At 40.1% G+C, this 17,167-nt stretch overlaps 1 protein-coding gene across 3 annotated transcripts in view; it reads left to right on the forward strand.

The window, feature by feature from the left end:
• Positions 1-292: 292 nt before the first annotated feature.
• Positions 293-17,167, forward strand: part of SGO2 (shugoshin 2) — a 42,833-nt gene continuing 25,958 nt past the window's right edge. Inside the window, exons 1-4 of one of the 3 annotated variants that reach the window (XM_044241256.1) lie at positions 293-356; positions 5,893-6,027; positions 7,841-8,016; positions 8,853-8,930. In XM_044241256.1, the coding sequence (XP_044097191.1) occupies positions 5,895-6,027; positions 7,841-8,016; positions 8,853-8,930 (387 nt within the window). In that variant the 5' untranslated portion in view covers positions 293-356; positions 5,893-5,894. Of the gene's footprint in view, positions 357-592; positions 860-887; positions 1,249-5,892; positions 6,028-7,840; positions 8,017-8,852; positions 8,931-17,167 lie in introns of those variants that run through there. The other 2 variants (XM_044241258.1, XM_044241255.1) reach the window with 2 other exon arrangements.

Consider the following 17,167-nt stretch of genomic DNA (forward strand, 5'->3'; position numbering starts at 1 on the left):
GACCGTCAAGAATTTTAGAAATCCAAAAACGGTATTTTTGTTAAAGGAATGTTTCCTTTTGGGTCAAGGCATCAGAAGGCAGTACAACCCCACCTGCTCAAGGCCCAACCCACCAAATTCCCTTTCTTCGAATTTCCCCCAAGCTCTCCTGGCCACGCCCCTCTGACCCTCACCTCGAGGTCCCGCCCCTTCCACCTCCCACTTCCTAGTAACCGCCCTCCTTTGCGCGGCCTCCTCGGGATCTGATTGGCTGATGTGTCAACCGCCAACGGCTGCGGAGTTTAAACCCAAGCCCTACCCCCCGGCGCCGCGGAGCTCCAGGAGCTGGGTGGTGGTCGCCCCCCGCCGAAAGAACGGTAAGTGAGGGGCCTTTGGCGTTGCCGCCCCGCACTCTGAGGAGATCCGTGCCTTTCCCGGGCGAAGCTCCCGGCGCTGCTCTCCGGAGCCTTCTGTCCAGCGAGCCCCGCGCGGCCCGTCGTCCCGCCCACCCGACGCTCGGGTATCTCCGGCTGCGGCCTTTGCACCCGCTCGGAGGGGCTCGCTGGGGGAGGCCCTGGTTTGGATTTAACCGGCCGCCTGTCGTCCCTTCGATTTTGCGCCCGGCTGCGTGAGGGGGGCGAGCGGCCGGTTAGGTCAGCTCCTTGGAAAGTAGGGATTTCTGTGTGACGGCCCCACTCCCTGCTTTTTAAGAACACTTTCTACCTCCCTGTGAGCCCTTCGTACGTACCCGCGGGATGAGCGTTGAGAGACTGCTTACCCGAGTTCTGGAAGGAGCCTCCTCCTCCGGATCTCTTTTAAGGCGACGGGGTGATGGAAGACTGGGAAAAACTTAGAACTGGAACTGGGTCTTGATGTGCAGGTAGGATTTCGGTAGGGAATAGGGACGATGATTTTTTTCTAGATGACGGACCCGATTCAGGAGAACCGGACTCGGAACTTAATATTTCTGATTTAGAGTTAGCCGGGACCGTCCCAGACAAGAGCTGCAGACTAAATAATAAGTAACTCCTGTCAGTGAATGCTATGTGCCAAGTCCTGTACGAGGCACTGTACGTACATTGGTTCAGTTAGTCCCTACAGCGAGATGCCCGTCCTTTCTCTAACTTGGTAAGTCTGCAAGCTGAGACCTCGAGTTGTTAAGGTGACCTAGCAATGGATGTCATACAGATGTCATACAACATAGGCCAGTGTTGAAACTCGGATGCCCACGCAGTCCTGACCGCTGTTTAAAATCCCTCACTCTGAATGGTAAGTCACCCTTGCATGGTACTCCAGTGGCTGGCTCAGGTTCCTCAAGTGTTACCTGGCGAGGTTGCCGATGTGGAAGGTGACAGGGCAGTGTTAAAAGGAAGACTCTGATTTCTGGCTTGAGCGTTTGGGTGAGTGATTGCTAGTGCCATTTATTAAGTTAAGAACCAAGAACCAACTTACTGAGGAGGACAGTTCAGCAGTGGTTTCCTAATTAGCAAAATGAGATTTGATCCTTCTGACTGGATTTTTTTGGGAGATGGACACGATTTCTATGTTAGTATCCCTTCAAGGGTGTGAGATGTGACTTGAGTTTCTGTACATTCCTATGTTCTATCCATGGACTAGTTGGTGATCTTTGATTTTACTTTTTTCTCTTTTTGGCAAAACTTTAGGAAGAAACATTGAGCCTTCGTGTTGTAAGGTTCCTAGTTAAACTTCTTCCCCATTGCAGAAAATTCTTTTAAAACCATCTTCCCATTATTTGCTTGACATCTCCCAACATCTGCTCAGCATTTGCAAAGGAGACTCGTTCCAATATTGGTCAGTTCTGAGTATTTGAGACTTCTTCCATTTATCCAGAGTTGTTTTCTTCAACAAATGTTTGTCCACTAGCTGCTGTGTGCTAGGCACTCCTGGCTAAGGGTACAGCAGCAAACAAACTTGACAAAAACCCATACCCTCGTGAAACACATTTTAGTAGGAGAAGACAGACAATTAAATAAGGATATTATGTGATCTTAGATTAGACACTGATAAATCAATGGCTATATATATATATATATATATAATATGAAGTGAAATGGGGCCACGTGTGCAATTTTAAAATAGTTTCCTCTGGAAAGGCTAAGAAAGTGACATCTGAGTAAAGACAGTGAGTAAACCCTGTGATTATTTGGAGAAGAGTTGATACAAAGGGGGGAAAGAAAGGGATATAAAGGTTCTGCAGTGGGAGTATTCTAAGGCAGCTAGTGTGGCTGGAGCTTAGTGAGCAAAGGAAGAGTGATGAAGAGGTCAGAGAGGTACTCAATAGGGAATTGGGGTGCGGGGGCGGGGAGTGTCAAATTGTGTAGTGCCTTATAGGCCGTTGCAGGGATTATGACTTTACTCCATTGAGAGGGAAAGCCTCTGGAGCATTTTTAACAGAGTGACATGAATTTACTGAAGTTTTAAAGGGATCATTTTGGTTAGTAGGTTGAGAATTGATGGGGGGAAGAATGCAGAGAATGTGGAAACAGGGACACTATTTAGATAGTTGTAGCAATAATGTAGATGAGAGAGAATGGCAACTTGGATCAGAGTGACAGTGGTAGGTGGCCTCTGAGGACATGTTTGAAAGTCAGGCCAGCATGAGTGATGGTAGAGTGGGTGTAGAATGTGAGAGAAATATGTTAACAAGCTGAGCAAGTAGAAGGATGGAATTGCTGTTAAACAAGATGGAGAGAACACAGTGGAGCAGGTTTGGGTGGGTGAGTTTAGGACATGTTAAGTTTGAGGTACATATTAGACATCTAAGTTAGAGATGAGGAGTAGGCGGGGTAAATAAGTCTGGAGTTGATTTGGGATATAAATTTGCAAGTCACTGGCCTTTAGACTTAAAAGCCAGAGCACTAGATGATACCCTCACAGGAGTATGTGTACATAGGAAATGGATGAGACCCAAGGATGGAGATGTGGTGCACTCCATTGGTAAGAGGTTAGGGAGATCAAGAATAATCAGCAGAAGAGATTTAGAAGTGGCAGTGAGGCAGAAAAATCCAAGAGAATGGGATATTTTGGAAATCCACTAAAGGTATTTTTCAGGGAGAATGACCTGATGTCAAATACTATGATTAAAATCATAGATCAGTTGAGAACTTGATCTTGACTACTATATCTGACTGAGCAGCATTGCAGTTTAGTTACTTAATTGATCAATTTCCATATGGTAGTGGTGAGAGCATCAACTTGATTAGAGTATCGAGAGGGAATGGGAGGGGATGAATTGGAGACAGCAAGTATGGACAACTCTTTAGAGTTTGCTGTTAAGAGAAACAGATAGGATAATAACATTCTAGCATCAAGAGATCACTGGTATTAAATGTTCCATTCTCATGCATTTACACATGCCATTCCTTCTTCCTGGAATACCCTTTCAAATCTTCATACCTGACAAATTATTTGTTTTTAAGACTTATTTATTCATTCAATAAATATTTATTGTGTTCATATTACTTGTCAGGCACTGTCTGTGAGCTGCAAATTATGTCAGTGAATAAAATAGAAAAATCCATGATTTCTGGAACTTAAATTCTCGTTGATAGAAAATAAATCACTTCTGTACTATATTAGTGATATAAATACTATGGAAAAAATAGAGAAGGGTAAGAATAATTGGATATGCTGAGAAAAGGAGCTACAGTTTTGAAAGGCCTCACTGAGAAGGTAACATCTTTGCAAAGACTTGGAGGAGAGTGAATGAGCCATTTCTGTATCTGGAGGAAGAGCTTTCTCAGTAGAGAGAATGACCAGTACAAAGGACCTGAGGCTAAAGAACGGCTGCAGTTTGCCAAGCAGTTAGAGGTTGGTGGCCAGTGTGGCCTGGAAAGAATATACTAGGGGACAGAAGGAAGAGTTCAAATGGGAGAAATGGAAAAGAATAGATAATGGGGGGACTTCTTGACCATTGAAGAATTCCAACTTATTCTGAGAGAAATGGGAACCATTGAAGAATTTTAGATTGTATAGACTAATAAGTACACTGTAGAGAGGGCAGCAGTGGAAGTAGGACAAGAGGCTATTCTAAGAATTCAGGTGGGCTGTGTCCATGCCTTCATCTAGGCTGATGGTAGTGGAGGTAGTAAGAAGCGGTCAGATTCTAATGTATTGTGAAGGCTGATTGGAGTATGAGAGATTTTTGGCCAGAGGAACTAGGATGGAGTTGCCATTAACTGAAACAGAGAAGGCTCAGAGTGAAATAGGTTTGGGCAGGTTAAGTTTGATATGCCCTGTTTAGTTATTCAAGTGTATTACTTAGTATATAGACACTAGTAAGGGCATTGGGGGGCCTAACTAGATAAAATCCAGGACAGTGTCCCTATCACAAGATCCTCAACTTAATCACGTCTGTACAGACCCCTTCTCCACATAAGGTTCAGAAGGAGAGGGATTGGGACCTGATGTCTTTGGGAGACATTTTTAGCCTGCTGCAGAGCTGGAGGAGGATTGGGATGAGGGAGGTGAAGGTGACCTGGGAGCCTGGAGAGTCTGTGATTGATACAGAGAGGATAGTGAGGTTAGTCCTGTGGACTTAAGGCAGGTAATGGGGAGAGGCTGAGTATTAGGAGGTAGGTAGGCACAGGTAACAGCATTTCTTCTAGATCTCTGGAAGAGACCTAAGGAGGTTTGGGGAGGGGATGGGAGTTTTGAGAGGTTGATCATATCTAAGTACATAGCTCAGCTACCTACCTTCTCAGTAAAACCTTTTCTGATCCTTCTCCTCTGCCCAGTTAATTACTTTTATGCATATGTATTATATCAGTTTTTCTTGTCATAGTATAATAGGATAATTATCTTCTTTCCACTGTTAGATCTTAGAGTGGTCCCACAGTGGTCCCGTAGACTTTAGGGTCTAATAGACCATTACTCTAATGGACGAATAGGCACATTCAAGATTTCCTGCTTGCTCCTCCAAAACAGCTAGCCCCCGACCTCCTAAGATTAGGTTTATCTGTTCTGAGCATTTTCTAAGGTTACACTTATTACATTGTATCGAAATAGGATCTGTACTCACAGCCGACTCTGCATTCCATGACTGTGCATTCCCGTACAACCATATCCTGGTTTCTGTCCCCAGTGCCTAACCTAGCTCCTGAGGCACAGATATAATAATACAGGTTTGGATGAAAAAACAGTCATTTGCCTTTTTTTGGATACTACTTTAAACCACTTGTGACTGTTGGGTCCATGGTCAAAGGAGCGAGACTGATACAAAGCGAAGGTCAAGCAAAGCTTTATTTCGCGCCAAGCATCGAGAATCAAACTGACCGGCCAGGGCCGTCTCTTGCAAAGAGGCGACCCCTCCCAGCCTCACATTCTAACTTTTATAGAGTAAGGGCCATGTGCTTGAGCCTGGCCACACACAGGTGGCCAATTGAGTTACAGTTCACCCTATAGTAGTTATTTGAACTAGTCTATCACTCTGGTCAGAATTGGCGCCCAAAAGGCAGGGCCCACATTCTTGGGAGGTTAGGGAGGTGCTTGCCTGATTGGATGTCTCCACCTGGCTTGGCTCATCCTTGTATTCTGGGCTCTGTTACCTCCCCCTGACCTGACATGTCCTGGTATATGGGCTCTGTTATCAGGGGCTGGTCAGTCCTATTTTTCTGGTTTCCCAGACTTGTTTCTAAGTAAGTTCCTCTAGGGGCAGGGTCAATATAGGTTTACTGCATAAACAACAAAATGGCTCACTCTGGCTAAGTAGGCCCTTAACAGTGACTATATGCATACTTTCAGATCTGTACAAAGGGTTTTGCAAATACTTATATACAAACAAATTGTATCACCTAAGTCATGATTGTTACTTTTTAGAATGTATTTATCAGTTATCCTTTTTTCTTTTATTAATTAGTACTCTGATTTCTGTCTTTTTTGTTTCTATTTCAGTGATGGAGCACTCAGTGATAGACTCTGGCTCACTTCTTACTTCAGGAATTAAGAGACATGTGAAAGACAAAAGAGTTTCAAAGATTGGGAAGCTGAATGTTTCCCTTGCTTCAAAAATAAAAACAAAAATATTAAGTAAGTGCCATTAGCCCTTGGAGAATTGATATAGTATTTGGTACTTTATTTTATTAAGTATAGAAGCGACTAAAATGACTATTTTTGTTAACTGATACATTTTGTCCATTCACTCCTTCCTGTATCCTTCAGCTCCTGTGAGCTGAGTGGTTATGATGATTTACCCTCAGTGGTGACAGCAGAATTTTCAGCAGTAAGGCTGGGGTTGCCTAAGGCAGCTACCTCCTACACAGCAAAGAAAATACCAATGTGACATTTCTGGAAAAGAGCTAAAAAAAGTGACACATTGTGCTTGCGTGCTGTAGCAAGAGGATGGATGATGGATGATCTAGACGTGGCTGGCCCAGATAGAGTGTGGTAGTGGGTGGTTTTCATGAGCCGAAGCTCATGGGGGTGCTGAGCCTTTGGAGACAGGGTCTCATGGGTTGTGGAACTAAGATTTTAGAAAGGAAAAAAAAAGAAGAAGTGAGAAAAACTGCCAAGATAAATTCTCATCACTTCTGAAAATTATCTCAGTGGTTCGTATGTATCTTAGCAGGAGGGGGAGAGGTTTCCTGCTGGTATAGCCCCTGTGAAGGGTAATCGTGCATGCCCTGTGAAATAGCAAAAACTTCTGAGTATCTTTAAATCTTAATGTTTCTCCTACCCAGCTCTCTAGGGTCCTGTGGTATATTAGGCTCCCCCCATTCAGTGGCTATTTCCTCTTCTGTTGGGCAGGACTGTTGGACACATTATTATGAAGGAACATGCTGTGTTTGAGGAGTGCAGCAGGAAAATATTATCCCCCTTTAGCTCTGGAAATCCAAAACCAGTTCTAATCTATTTTTGTGTCAGAGGTGGCTATCTGAAACTGCTTTCTCTATACCAAAGATAAAGTACTTTTTTGGACCCTGTTTTTTAGATGCCCAGACATTCCCTGAGTGTTTAAAAAATATCACTTTCATAAGCGTTTCTTATAGATACTATATTTCTCTTCAGTGGGATATGTTATTGAGTAGTGGCATTTAAATAAAAATTATGACAATGTAAGTATGCTGTCTGTATACTGAGGGAACATACTGTATTTAAGGTGGACTTTACCAAGGAATTCACAATGAAATTTCTCTGCTAACAACACAGAAACATTTCTGATATAAATTATATTTATATGGTGTTTGGAAAGAGAAGGGGTCAAGTTTAGATTACAGTAAATGTCTAGAAATAAGAGTTGGATATTTAGGATAGAGATAGAAGATCCCACAGGGTTTAGATGATCTGTCCAGCCTTACAGTAAGTATGCTCCATTTTACTCAAGACTTTGAAAAATGGACTTCAGGAGCATTAATCGATCATTTTAATTTGTTAATTTTCTGAGTCACAGAAACCGGCTTAAAAATTTTGACAGATTGGCTACCCTAGTACCTGTGGGATATCTCCAGTTAGAGCTTCAGAATCAGCTTCTCCATTCTACCTCCTAGTCCAAGTAGGAAGGCAAGTAGGGCAACAGGTGTCAAGGCTGAGTTTTTGTGACTGGTTGAAATATCTAGGATACTGTGTCTGTCCTTGACATCTTTTATCCCTTAACTCTGTATTCACAACAGTCTGTATTCCTCACAGCACTTTGATTCTTCATCTTCTGTCTAGCTTTTATTTCTGCAGATCCAAACTCTGGATATATATATATTTTTCAAAACTACATCTATACTGTTATTCTATTGTTTTCCAACCTTTAGTTAAAACTTACAATATACTGTGCCTAAAATAGTGTCATTAAAGATATGAAAACTTATGAAGCTGTAAGTTCAATATTAACTTTTTAAAAATTTTTTTACAGACAATTCTTCTATTTTCAAACTCTCTTTAAAGCACAACAACAGGGCATTAGCTCAGGCTCTTAGTAGAGAGAAAGAGAATTCTCGAAGAATTACAACTGAAAGGACGCTATTGCAAAAAGAAGTGGAGAAACTGAATTTTGAGAACACGTTTCTTCGCCTAAAACTAAATAATTTGGTATGGAAACTATATTGTATTTGAATTCTGAATTATAGACTGATTATTAGCTATATTTTTATAGCAGCTCTAAAAATGTTTTTCAAATCTCCAATCATTATAAAAAATTATTGAAAGAGTATGCCATATTAATGAACAAACTGTTAATGGGTAGTGAAATAGGTGTCTTAAGTCTACATCCTCAATGTGCAGTTGGGGCCCTGCAAGCCAGCGTAATACCTTGATCAACATTCGATTGTTTATCATTAGCAAAGCTTGATGCATTAATATATTTTAAGAAGGTGGACATAATTCTTCCACTGAAAGGAGAGGAGTTCCCAGAGTGTTTGTATTCTCTTTTAACTTCAGCATTCCCCTGGCTACACACCAAATAGCATGAAGATTGTAGTCATCGCTTTCCCTTCCAACTTCCAACTCTGTCCACAGACAGGTCAGCAAGAGCCAATGGTCAGCTAGGCTGCACCTATAGTTCTGACTCTGAAATGAGCAGAAATTAATTGAAAGTGGAAAAATTGATCTATTCCTGAGTGTTAAGTTGTCTAACAAACTGTTCATTTTCCGTGGGGTGTATTATTATTCCAAGAAGATAGAGAAATGTTTGTAAGAAAATTTATAATTGAGAGCTCAAAAGCAATCAAGGGGTGAGAGAGAGAGAGAGAGAGAGAGAGAGAGAGTGTGTGTGTGTGTGTGTGTGTGTGTGTGTTTGAACTATAGAATGTAGCACCATTTTAGCTCAATATGATCTCAGTTATTTTTTAAGTCTTCTCAGCTAATGATATCTCCATAAATGTATGAATCTTAATTGATTAAAAGAGGTCTTTATTTTATGCATACAGAATAAGAAACTTATAGAAATAGAAGCACTCATGAACAATAACTTGATAACTGCAATTGAAATGAGCACACTTTCTGAGGTAAGTCAAGTCTTTGTGTAAGTGGCGAAATTTTTTAAGCATTACTAAGGATAGTCGAGATTCAGTAGCATCAAGGTTGGAGATTCATATTTTAAACTTTGTGCAAATATTGTGATATTTGTGATAATATTGATTTTTAACTGGCTAATGGCACATTATCATTGGTATAATTGGTTATTGACATTTTTATGTAAAAATTAGGTTTTGATTAAAACACAGGATTAGACAGTTCAGTGAAACATAATGGCCCCTAAACCACTAAAAAACATAGAAGACATTCATAGAAAGGTAGTCTTTCAAATTAGAAAAGAGTTTGTATTGCTAAAAAATGGGTGGGTACAATTGAAAAACTATTTGGGGAAAAAATAATAGAGAGATGCTACTATACACCATTCTCTAAAATAAATTTTTGATGGATTTAAATAAAAAAGGGGATATATAAAGTAAGAAGAAATTGTAAATAAATTCATGTTAGATAAGAGAAGACTTTCTGTACCTAGAAATAAAAATAGAAAGATTGAAGCCATAAAGGAAGCTATTGATGGATTTTCTCCCATCCAAGTACTAACCAGGCCCGAACCTGCTTAGCTTCCGAGATCAGACGAGATCGGGCGCGTTCAGGGTAGTATGGCCGTAGACTATTGATGGATTTTCTAAAAAAAAAATTTTTTTTAGAAGGCTGAAAATGAGGGGCACCTGAGTGGCTCAGTGGGTTGAAGCCTTTGCCTTCGGCTCGGGTCATGATCCCAGGATCCAGGGATCGAGCCCCACGTTGGGCTCTCTACTCCACAGAGAGCCTGCTTCTTCCTCACTTTCCCTGCCTGCCTCTCTAACTACTTGTGATCTCTATCAAATAAATAAATAATAAAATCTTTTAAAAAAAAAAGGAAGGCTAAAAATTATAAAAATTAAAGGCTAGTGCCAGACTGGGAAAATTAAATAGCAGACAAAGCATTAATATTAATGATTAAATAGCTTTTATAATCTATCACAAGGAAAATCAAATCACCAGAAATATGAGGAAGAGGAAAGGGCCAAATACTAGTGAAATTAATTCAATTATCTAAATAGGGAAAATAAATGCTAAGAATTAATAACGAATGAGAAGGCAAAATATACATAATAAACTGAAGAAAGGGTAGTGGAGTCCCAATTTTAGGTAAATTAAATAGATTCTAGAGGCAGGTTAGTGCTTTAGAGGGCAGCTTTTAAGTGGAATTGCCTGTGTTTAGATCCCAGCTCTGTAACTTCCTGGTCCTGTGACCTTGGCCTTTAACTCTTTGAACCTTAATGTCCTCTTCTGCATGATGTAGATGATGATGTAGCATATCTATGAAGAACTACTGTAATTGTTAAATGTGGTGAGCATGTGTCCTGGCAATAGGAAGAATGCAGTAAATGTTAGCTGTCATTACTTTTTTATTATTGTGTCTATATCTTCCTGTGTTTTCTAAATTTTCTGCAAATCTCTCCTTTTAAAAACTTTTAAAAGTCATTTTTCGGGCTGTTAAATACATAGTCCTTGTAGTAAAAAGATAGAAACTCAACCTATGTGATCAATGTTTAGCTCCTTTGTCAGTTTTATAAAAACTCACCAAACAGTACGTACTTTATCACTTAACTTAATCCACTTTGGATTAAAAACTTTGGATAAGGAAAGGATTTGTATAAATGTTCCTGTAGAATAATGCTCACAAGACATGTGGCTTCTAGTGTTATTATAAATTTGATACCTAGTACAACCAGTGAGCTGAAATGTGCCTTATACATTTAGTACCCTCTAAGGAGAAGAGATGCCATTCCCTAGGTGGGGAAAGTCAGGGAAGGAGCTCTGTGTTGCTGATCAGCTTGCAGGGCTGAATTGAATTGCCCTGAATAAATTACTAAGACTAGAATCAGACATAGCTGTGGGGAGTGTGGAGCTAGCACAGGAATTGACTTGGGGAGTAAGAGAAAGACGCTAATTAATTAGCAAGACCTGGAAGAACTGTGGAGAACAGTTAGCCTTAAAAACATTGCTCAACTGTTTGTTTTGAGTTAATTGATATGAAGCTCCTTCCTTCTACTGGTTCTTTAAGAAAAAGTCTTTAGTAAGTAAGGTCAGCATTGTTCCCAGATGCTTTTTGTGTGGTTCTCTCGAAGAGGACTGAGATCAGCATCTGGATTTAGGAGAAGGACAAGAGAGTAGATGCAGAAGCTGGACGGTGAAGGCACAGCATACAGCTTTGGTGTCTGCTTTCTTGTTGAACAGACTAACTTTTGCATATCATGTTCCGAGTTTTGGAGTTCCTTTTCTTTTTGGTTGGGGGAGGGGATGTTGGGGAATGTAGACATTCCAATATCAGAACAATATAGCCAAGTATAGTCAGAAGGCTCATACGTGCCTCTGTTCTGCTTTCAGCTACTTTCCTCTTTATCCTTTCTCCTCCCCATACCGCATACGGGTAACTGCTTTGTTTCTTTATATTAAAACAAAAACATTAAATATATTCTTTCTTACACAAAAGGTAACATACTAGCCCTACTTGTACTATGCCTTGCTCTTTTTAATGTGACATATCTTGTAGATCTCTCCATATGATTACCAGAAATCCTACCTCATTCTTTTTTTAGTGCTGCTTAGGATAGGTCTAGAATGGACTAATCTATTTAACTAGGCTCTGGGTTGGACACTTGGGTTGTCTCTTGCTCTTGGCTTGACATTAGTGTAGAAAGCCTTTTCCTCTTGCATTATTAATTTTTCTTTCCCTTCTGGATTATTCCCATCCGGATGCAAAAACATTATCTCCTATCTCCCATCTTTAAAAACAAAAACAAAAAAACCTTTTACTCAGATCACCCACCCCTAGCTACTGTCATTTTTCTCCTTTATAGCAAAACTCTTTGAGAGAATTGTTCTCACTGGCTCCAGTTTCTCTTGAATCCATACCAACCAGGCGTTCACCACCACTCTTCTGAAAGTGCTCTTCTGAGAATTGATCTCCACATTACCAAAACCTCTAGATATTTCTTGGTCCTTATATTGGCCTTCATGTGACTTTTACAATACTATATTCTCCTAAGTTTCTTTCTATCACTCTGATTGTTCTTTTTCAGTCTGTTTGCTGGTTCCTCTTTATTTTCCCAACTGCTAGATTTGGGGTATCCCAGAACTCCGTTCTTGTACTTCTCTCTTCTAGGTACACTTTTTCCCTAAACGATTCAATCTCTCTTCTAGCTACAGTTGTTCCCTAAATGATTCATCCATTCTCCTGGATTTAATTGTTGTTAAATACTCATGACTCCCAGATTTGTACCTGTAGCCTGGCCATCTCCTTTGAACTCCAGACAATATCTAGCCAACTTCCTATTTGGCATTTCTCTTTGGATGTCTAAGAGGCATCTTAAATTTTACATTTGCCACCAAACCTGTTCCTTTTGAGGTCTTCATCTCAGGTAATTGCAATTTTGTTTTCCTATTTTTTCCTCATACCCCATATTGGATCCTTCAGCAAATCCTTCTCGTGCTGCCCTAAAAATCAGTCCAGAGTGTTACCACTTCTCATAACCTTGACTTTGATCACCCATACAAGCTACTGTTTTCTCTTACCCAAGTTTTTTGAGTGGCATCCCAGCTTGAGCTTCTTGCTCCTGCACTTGCCTCTATATTCTCTTCCCAGCATAGCAGCCAGAGAGACCCCATTAAAACTCTCCAGTGGCATTTACCCTAAAGATACAAACATAGTGATCCAAAGGGGCACGTGCACCCGAATGTTTATAGCAGCAATGTCCACAATAGCCAAACTATGGAAAGAACCTAGATGTCCATCAACAGATGAATGGATCAAGAAGATGTGGTATATATACACAATGGAATACTATGCAGCCATCAAAAGAAACGAAATCTTGCCATTTGCGACAACATGGATGGAACTAGAGCGTATCATGCTTAGCGAAATAAGTCAAGCGGAGAAAGACAACTATCATATGATCTCCCTGATATGAGGAAGTGGTGATGCAACATGGGGGCTTAAGTGGGTAGGAGAAGAATCCATGAAACAAGATGGGATAGGGAGGGAGAGAAACCATAAGTGACTCTTAATCTCACGAAACAAACTGTGGGTTGCTGGGGGGAGGGGGGTTGGGAGAAGGGGGGTAGGGTTATGGACATTGGGGAGGGATGTGCTTTTGGGTAAATTGGAAGGGCAGATGAACCATGAGAGACTATGGACTCTGAAAAACAATCTGAGGGGTTTGAAGTGGCGGGGGGGTGGGAGGTTGGGGTACCAGGTGGTGGGTATTATAGAGGGCACAGCTTGCATGGAGCACTGGGTGTGGTGAAAAAATAATGAATACTGTTTTTCTGAAAATAAATAAATTGGAAAAAAAAAGTGATAGTGTAAAATTTTAAATATTAATTCTAATATTAACTGTACAACTGAAACCATTATTAAGTCACTTAAAAGAAGGATAAAGAAAATATAATTTATGCCATTTGCAAAATTTTTTCTCAAGTAGAGAATTAGTTGAAAATCCCTAACCTGTGATTCCCTACAAAGTCACTTATAACTTGCGTTTTAGTATCAGATCATTGTCTCTTTTCTGCTGGACTGTGTAATTTCCAAATACTTTAATGAAGACGTTGTACTGTTAACCAATATGTATTCCTTACTACCTGATAAACCAGCCAACCATTTCGTATATACAAAATAATTTTTCTTTATTCCATAAAGTATCTCACTGTTCTCATTAAAAAAAAAAAAAAAAAAAAAACTCTCCAGTGGCTTCCTCTGTCATCTATTGCCCATTGTTGCCTGAAAATTGAAACTCGTGTTCTTTCTCTCACCTCGGTGACTACTCAACTCCTTCCCCTCTAACACCTTCGATCCGCAGACCTCCTCCCATTCCTCACACATAAGCAAGCTGCCACCTCAAGGCTTTTCGACTTGTTCTTCCTTCACATGGCCTACTCCCTTCCTTCAGATCTTGACTCAAAAGTGACTTCAGTCAAGACTTCCCCAGCAACCCTAAATAAATCTGAGTCCTTCCCCACCTCTGCCCCAACATTTCATGTTCTGCTTTTCTTGCCTTCATTTTTCTCCTTATCACTTAACACTATATGACACATAATTTTACTCATTAATTTTATCATCATCTCTCCAGAACATAAGGTTCTTGGGTATAGGATTTTTGTCTGTACCACACCAATGTCTAGACCATACTAGAAAGCAATAAATTTTAATAAAATGTTGGATACTGCTTCCCCATTAAGAATGATCCTTTTTTTTTTCAAGGCTAATGTACATATTTATAATACTTAGGGTTAGGGTTAGGGTTCGCTTTTTAAATAAAAAATAAATATATTTAAATTACTTTTTTAGCATCTATAGTAATAAACATATGATCTTTCTTTTTAGATGTATTAATATGATGCCTTATATATTTTTTAAAGATTTTATTTATTTATTTGACAGACAGACATCACAAGTAGGCAGAGAGGCAGGCAGAGAGAGAGGAGGAAGCAGGCTCCCTGCTCAGCAGAGAGCCCGACTCGGAGCTCAATCCAGGACTCTGAGATCATGACCTGAGCCGAAGGCAGAGGCTTTAACCCACTGAGCCACCCACGCGCCCCTGATGCCTTATTTTAATAGCTTTCCTAGTTTTGCAATTCTGTAATAAATTTCAAAAATGATTTGTTACTGTGTTCCTAAATTCCTTTTGCCAGTGTTTTTTTAGGAATTGCAATTAAATTAAATTAAATTAATTTAAATTGCTATTCATAAGTAAGGTTTTCTTCTTACCCAGTCTTTAGCCATTGATAAAAAATATTATAAACACTGAACTCAGGAAAAGGATTTGGATGTTTCCTTTTCTCTGTGATCTATAAAATTGATACAATATTAGAAATATTTTTCCTTAAATGCTTTTTAGAATTCTCCTGTGAAACCTCAGTCTTTCTTTGTAGGAAAGGTTGTTCTTTGTTCACTTCATTTCTTCTGTGGATATTGGTTTTCTTGGGAAAATTTCTCTCTTTTGTGGTCAGTTTTATTGATTTTATATTTCTTTAGAAAATTACTATTTCATTCGTGTTTCAAATTGATTTGCAGAGTTGGCCAAAGTACTCAGTCATTTTAAAATTTTTGTCTATGTTTTATTTTTCCAGTTGACTAATTTTTTTGTATTTGGGCTTTACCTTGATTTTATGCCCCAGTAGATTAGGTAATTGTGGCTTTTCAATTTTTTTTCTTTTAAAAGAACCATTTTCTGGTTTTTGTTTTTTTTTTAAATTTTCAATTCTACAATTTTGGTGTTTCAAACTTAATTAATTTTTGTTTCTTTCTTTAGTAACAAGTCATTTCTTCTTTCCTGTGGTTTATTTTATTGTTACTTCCTTAACTGAGGTAGGTCCCTACTTTATTTTCTTAATTCCTAACTCTGTAGGAAGGTACCATTTTTGACCCTATGTGGAAGATTTTTGTCTTTAGTTTTGGTAAATTTGACCCTGATGTATCCTGGCATAGATTTCTTGGAGTTTATCCTTTTTGGGGTTTACTCAGCTTGAATATGCAGATTGGTTTCTTTTGCCAAGTTTGGGGCATTTTCAGCCATTATTTCTCTAAAATTTCTTCCCTACTGCCCTCTTTCTTTCCTTCTGGGACTTCAGTGACATGAGTGTTGTATCCTTTGTTATGGTCCCATAAATCCTTGAACCTCTTAGTTATTTTTCAGTCTCTTCTCTTGCTCAGATTAGTGCTTTTTGTTGCTTTATCTTCAAGTCCACATATTTCCTCCACCTTTGTTTTTGAGTCCATTGAGGTTTGTTTTTTGTTTTGTTTTATTATGTTAGTCCCCATACAATATGTCATTAGTTTTTGATGTAGTGTTCCAAGATTCATTTTTTACATATAATACCTAGTGCTCCATGCAATACATGCCCTCCTTAATACCCATCACTCGGCCAACCCATACCCCCACCTCTCTCCCTTCCAAACCCTCAGTTTATTTCTCCCGAGTCCACGGTCTCACGTGGTTTGTCTCCCCTCCGATTTCCACCCCCTTCATTTTCCCCTTCCTTCTCCTAATGTCCTCCATTCTATTCCTTTTGTGCCACAAGTAAGTGAAACCATATAATTGACTTTCTCTGTTTGACTTACTTCACTCAGCATAATCTCTAGTCCCATCCATGTTGATGCAATTTTTAATTTACTTTCTTTTGGTTATTTTATTTTTCAGTTCTAAATTCCCACTTGGTTCCTTTTTATGTCTTCTCTTTATTTGCTGAGACATTCTGTTTATTTGCTGCGATTTTCTGTTTTTTTCATTTAAGCATGTTAGGGATTGCTTATTACAGCATTTTTATGGTGGCTGCTTTCAATCCCTGTTAGGGAATTCCAGCGTTAGTGTCATCTTGGTGTTGGTGTCGTGATTGTCTTTTCGTGTTCACATTTAGTATTTTCAAATTTAGGCCTTTTCCCAATTCTTGGTGTGGTAAGTTATTTTATATTATATCTTGGACATTTGGGTATTGAATTAAGAATCTCTAGCTCTTATTTAAACCTTCCTTCTATTTTAGCAGACTCCCTCTGACATCATGCCTGTGGTAAAGTGCCCCCTACTGCCAAGTTGGAGGGGGTCAAAGTTTGGGTTCTTTACTCCACTTCTATTATCACCCTGGGAGGGGTGTCTCCTGATTGATGGATGGAGCTGGGAGTTCAGGCTGACACCACCCTGGTTGGGACAGAGGGGAGTGCCTCATGACTTTCTGGCCTCCACTGACAGCAGGATTGCAGGAGTTATGAAGTGGGGGAGGTTGTTACAATTGCAGAGGGTGAAAATGCTGACTTTGTGCTAGACCTCTTCTGTCACCACCTTAGAAGAGAGGAAGAGGGGCTCCTTGTTAGTCTGGAGGCCCTGTGTGTTCTCCACGGACATTGTTGGCGCAGGGGGTGTTCTCATTACCACTGGACCGTCCTCCCTCTCCCTGACCTTTTCGGACAGTACCACTGGTCTGGAGGAGAGCTGGGCTTGTTAATAGCCTGGTGAACATGGAAGTCTAGGCTCTGCATTTGGCCTTTGCACCTTTGTCAAAAGTTAATTGACCCCAGGGCACCTGGGTGGCTCAGTCGTTAAGCGTCTGCCTTCTGCTCACATCAAGATCCCAGGATCCTGGGATTGAGCCCAGCATTGGGCTTCCTGCTCGGTGGGGAGCCTGCTTTTCCCACTACCCCTTGCTTGTTCCTCCTCTTGATGTCTCTCAC

This window comes from Neovison vison, chromosome 3 (genome assembly GCF_020171115.1).
Source record: "Neovison vison isolate M4711 chromosome 3, ASM_NN_V1, whole genome shotgun sequence".
NCBI classification, from domain to species: Eukaryota; Metazoa; Chordata; class Mammalia; order Carnivora; family Mustelidae; genus Neogale; species Neogale vison.